At 41.6% G+C, this 5,582-nt stretch overlaps 1 protein-coding gene across 3 annotated transcripts in view; it reads right to left on the bottom strand.

Moving 5' to 3' along the window:
* The window catches only part of nek5 (NIMA related kinase 5), a 12,454-nt gene extending 9,122 nt beyond the window's left edge, over positions 1 to 3,332 (bottom strand). Inside the window, exons 1-3 of one of the 3 annotated variants that reach the window (XM_026217558.1) lie at positions 2,917 to 3,332; positions 1,018 to 1,114; positions 827 to 924 (exon numbers count right to left, since the gene is read on the bottom strand). In XM_026217558.1, the coding sequence (XP_026073343.1) occupies positions 827 to 924; positions 1,018 to 1,114; positions 2,917 to 3,165 (444 nt within the window). In that variant the 5' untranslated portion in view covers positions 3,166 to 3,332. Of the gene's footprint in view, positions 1 to 826; positions 925 to 1,017; positions 1,115 to 1,975; positions 2,280 to 2,916 lie in introns of those variants that run through there. The other 2 variants (XM_026217560.1, XM_026217559.1) reach the window with 2 other exon arrangements.
* Positions 3,333 to 5,582: the final 2,250 nt, after the last annotated feature.

Below are 5,582 nucleotides of genomic sequence, written 5' to 3' on the forward strand. Positions count from 1 at the left end.
GGCGCTCCCCGCTGCAGACGGCGAGCAGGGGCCGAACACTTTCTGCCCTGTTAGAGCTCTGAGAGTCTATGTGGAATGATCTAAACTGTTTGGGCAGTCTGAACAACTGCCAGAAGGGTCTGCGGGTCACTAAGCAAAGACTGTCTCGCTGGATTGTTGATGCAATAGCTCTGGCTTATGCATCAGAAGGACTGGAATGCCCTATTGGTGTGAGAGCCCACTCCACAAGGGGAATGACCTCCTCATGGGCGTGGTCCAGCAGCATATCTATCAGTGAGATCTCTGCGGCCGTCGGCTGGTCATCGCCATCCACTTTTGCCAGATTCTAGAACTTAGACATCACCGCTCTGCAGGCGTGGATTCTATCTAGGCTTCAGCAGAAAGGGAAGAATGATTTTTCCCAAACATAACACTTGTTTCCTTATCTCGGGGAACTGAGGTTAAATTTTTATGGAATAAAAAAAGAAAATTTCAACTATTAACTACACAATTCTGACTTTCCTTTTCAGAATTCTGACACATTTTCCAAATTGTGAGATGTAAAGCAGTTGGGGGTTCAGTGTCTTGCTCAAGGGCACCTCAGTCATGGTATTGCCGGCCCGAGACTCGAACCCACAACCCTAGTTAAACTGTCTAACCACTAGGCCACGACTTCCCCTAAGTACCATTGTCAGAAGTTGGATACATTAATAAATTTGATACTTGAAGCATACTGTTCCACTCAGATACTTCCTAAATGTATCCTTGTAACTTCCTGAATCAGTCTGCTGAACTGAACCCTAACTCTGTTGATTTAAACATGAATCTGCTGTAATGGGTTTGTGACCTGCTGCTCTGTGAAGGGTTTTCCTCTCTGCATCCTGATTCTCTTCATCAGATCACCGGAATCACAGTATTCCATTAGGATGTAGAAGTTATTCCTGTCTGGATATCACAAACAAACACAACATATCATTCACACGAATCTGCAGCTGACACAGTATGAAGACCGAAAACTGCTCAAATACATCAACTGACCGTAAAATGATTTATAAAACGCCACAATATTTGGATGTTTCATTTTGGACAGCAGAGTCACTTCCTTTCTGGAGGCGTCCTTATCCCGAGAAGACAACTGTGGGACATGTGACAGAGAGAGAGAGAGAGAGAGAGAGAGAGAGAGAGAGAGAGAGAGAGAGAGAGAGCGCAACATAAAGCTCTTGGTGTTCATAGATGATGGTTCTGCTGTCTCCCTCAGAAGACTCTACAGCAGCACCTAGTTCTGTCAGACCTGGGCTCTGACCATTAATCCTAATGAAACTACAGTACTAACATTCCAGAAAAGACCCAGAGCTCAGAGAAAGAGACTTCACCCTTGGTATGACCAAAAATTTTAAATGCCACAAACTACACATACCTCAGGCTGAAGATAAGTGCAACTACTAAACTAAATTTGTCTGTGAATGAACCGAAAGAGAAAGCGAGAAGGGCCTTTTATGCCATCAAGAAATCTATTCAAATTGAAATACCAATGAGAATCTGGCTCAAAATATTCCAATCAGTCACTGAACCTATTGCATTATACGGCAGTGAAGTGTGGGGTCCTGAACTGAATCACCAATTTGAAAAGAGGGACAAAAATCCGTTGAAGCCCTGCAGGCTGAGTTCTGTAAGAGCATCCTCAGAGTTCAGAGGAACACTACGAGCAATGCATGCAGGGCAGAATTAGGCCAATATCCTCTACTAATGCACATTCAGAAACGAGCCATCACATTCTGGAAACACCTAAAAATTAGTGACCCCAGCTATAATCATTTTAAAGCCCTTAAAAACCATGAAGTGGACCCTGGAAAAAGTCCCGATTCAGATGATCCTGAAGATGCAGAAGCAAACTAACATGACTAATAACATCCAGCATCAGGACTCTGAAATATCCATCCACACAATTCAGCCCAAACTAATTATAAAAGCACAGAAAGAAAATGATCTAACTTACTGGACTATAGAGACGGACAAATACCCGCAGCACTGAGCGCATCTGTCCTTACTGTGATCACAGACACACTTCCTCACCAGCTGAGAAGAACACATCAGAGAGACAGTCTATCCCAGATTTGAAACACTTTACCCTCACTTCAAAACGTTAAACAAGAAAACAAAACTTCAATATTTATAAGGTGAAACAACATTGTATCTTACTAGCGACACGATACATTGATGCCTGTCACAAAAAGAGGGAGGAGCCAACAATTCAGTGACGTGCCTACACACACTACAACAGACACACACCATGCACACAATCTCTCTCTCTCACACACACACCACACTGAATTCTAAATTGTTCGTAAATGTTATTTGTTCTAGTTTTTAAATGTATATACATGCATGTTTCTGCTGCATACACATCTGTTCTAGATTCAGTGTAAACACTATGCTTTGGCAGTACATTGTAACAACTCATGCCAACTTCTACTGAAATGTTGTTCAATCATCAAACTACATCTGAACAACTGAAGCATAAACTAATTAAGATTATTATTAAAATACAAAACAAATATCAACAAAACGGAGTTATGGGAAATAACTAAAACTCATTTAAATCTCAAATATAACGGATTTAAAAAAGGGTTTTCTCTAATTTAAATTTAACCTCCTGATCTACAACACAAAGAACAAGGTGAGAAACTATTAGGCCTATTATTTATGTAATAATTTCAGTTTAAATGACACACAATATTAAATTGATGTAATGATCGAGATTATTATGCCAACTGAACTTTTAATTAAATCAGTGAATTAGAATCTTGAATATTAATATCAACATTTTAATTCAGAATCAGTCTATTCTTCTGTTTGAATTGAAGGTTAGCTGTCAGCTGCCTCGTGCTGGAGCAGTCTCACCTGTGTCACTCACAGACTGCAGAAAACACGTCTCACCTGTCTCAGGTTGATCTCCTTGATGACGTAGAGCTGCGCGTGTCCGTGTCGCTGTTTGACCAGCAGCGCGCGCCCGAACGCGCCCTGACCGACCTGCCGAAGCACCTCAAACTGATCCATCACGATGAAGATGATGAATATGAAGACGGTAAGGAGGAGGATGAAGATGAGGATGATCTTCTGCGAGACGGTCAGGACGCGTGTGAACACGACCGGCGCGTCACTATAGCAACGCGTCAACAGCGTCATCTGACGCCGTCACGCAGAGGAATGCGCGTTCACGAACACGACTGAAAAAATTCAGAAGTTTGCTCTACTAGTGTGAGGAGGAACCGTGGATGAAATGGATTTCGGAAAGAAGAAGAAAACGTATACAGTATATGCACGAGGCACGGTGCACGGCCGCATATTTTAACCTTTGTGCAACGCTGTTTAAGACTTTCTTATTTAATAACAAATAAATAAAGATTTTATGATTTATGATTAAGATTCATGATTATTCATATAAAATTATTCGTTAAATTATTTAATTTTTATGGATTTAAATATGCGCGGCAAATGTCATTCAAACAGAAAAAACTAGAGCTGCGCGCGAACATGATCCTGGACACTTGACTCACGAAATTATATCAGCTGGTTAAAATTAAGAAAATAACACAAACATAAAAACATCTGGATATATATATATACACACACAAAACAAACTAAAATATTTGGTCAATAAAATAACATTTTTTTTTATTTTTTCGAAATAAAATAATGGCGTTTTTTAAGAATGAAAAGTAATCTGATTTTGGAGTTTGACAGTAAACACATTGTATTCATGCTTGGAGCGACCCATATAAACGAGCAAAAATACTTTACATGTCTTGAATTGAAATAATAATGTCTCAACATTAAACATCGACCGTCCCTCTTTATTCACTTGTTTCTGGAGGTTTATCATTCAAATGCAATAGGGTAGTGTAAAATACTTCGCTAATGTGATAAAATAGCAGTGTGAGAACGAGCCCCATCTGCGTGACTGGAATATAAACCCGATTACTGTCTTCTGATAGCTAGAGAAGCATTGATCATCAGAACCCAAACACTCGTAGTTTCTGAGCTCACTGAAGCCCTTCTCTTGGGCTCGCTGTAATGTCTGCGGTTCGTCTCAAGGTGGCGTGCTAACATCACATCTGCAAACATCTGTTCAAACTCAACATACATGTTACTAGGTAAACAACTTAAAATGAAGTTCTACGAGTTGATTGTGTTAACTCGAGTCTTGTCAATTTTAATTCCGTAACTCGTAACATGATGATGTGTGTCTGACTGGAGGAGTGTGTTCACTTCTGTCATTCCTGCTGAACACACTGGATGGCACTGCACACACACACACACACACACACACACACACACACACACACACACTAATGTGATCTACAGCAGCAGTGGGGCTGAATGAGGGCACTTGATGATGTCCATATGGTTCTGGAGGTCACTGTTGGCCGTCCCCTTATTAGTGCACTTATATAAAGATATAGGGGTGATTTCAGAGAGAGAAATCAAGACATACGTGTGGAGTGAAAACAGATAAGAGCAAAAGCGTTTAAACAAACACACGAGGACAGTTCAACCTCTTTAACTTGATGGAAAATTTATATTTTATTTATAAACCTCATACTTTCCCCCCTTATTTCAGTTAATGTCATAAAACTAGCGTGTTTAACCAGTTATAGTGTTGACAGTATCGTGTAAACATGGCTGATGACGAGAAAAGAGGAATAGGTGAACCGATTCAATTGAGTGAGTCATTTAGGCGCTCCGATTGATTGAGAACTCGTGACTGCGATCATTCAGTTCAAGCGATTCAATAGCAAAAACCAGATCAGAAGAGCCATTCGCTCTTGAGCGTACCGCCACCTCAATGTGCGCCCAGAACGTGCTTTTAGCGTACCGGTACGCTCATTTGGACATCTGTTTTAATAGAGGTTTTAATCCTTTGCCTGCTCAGAGCGCCCTTCACAATGCACGCTTCCTAATTCTTCCTAGTTCGGAGTATCATTTGAACCAGTTTGAGGATCGCGAATCATTTGAGTCAGAATTGGGGATCGGAGCGGGATCGCGGGTTCGCGAATCATTTGAGTCAGTTTGGGAGTTCGGGCGGGTTCGCGAATCATTTGAGTCAGTTCGGGAGTTCGGGCGGGTTCGCGAATCATTTGAGTCATTTTGGGGATCGCAAATCATTTGAATCAGTTCGGTAGTTCGGAGCGGCTTCGCGGATCATTTGAGTCAGTTCGGGAGTTCAAACGTGCTTTTATCTTACCGGTACGCTTTATCTTACCGGTGCGACCCAGCTAACAAAAAAAAGGTCCCCAGGACGCCCCCTAAATGGCCTCTGTGAATGTCCCCAACACCTCAGCGTGTAGGGTCCTCTTGACGTTGAGCGGACATTCACGGGGACGTTCACAGGACGTGCAGTGGACGTTCGGGACGTTTAGGGGACTTTTGCTGTGTGTGTGTGTGTGTGTTTTGGTGGATGGTGTGTCCGCGTGTCTCTGGTTGTCAGCTGTGGTTAGTCGATGGCATTTCTTCCCATTGTCTTCTAACCTAAAAAAAAAAAAAAACTATATTGTGTGGCTATATTACTTTTTTATTAGAGGTCCAGGTAGTATAGCAGTCTT

The sequence above is a fragment of the Carassius auratus genome, chromosome 34 (genome assembly GCF_003368295.1).
Source record: "Carassius auratus strain Wakin chromosome 34, ASM336829v1, whole genome shotgun sequence".
NCBI classification, from domain to species: Eukaryota; Metazoa; Chordata; class Actinopteri; order Cypriniformes; family Cyprinidae; genus Carassius; species Carassius auratus.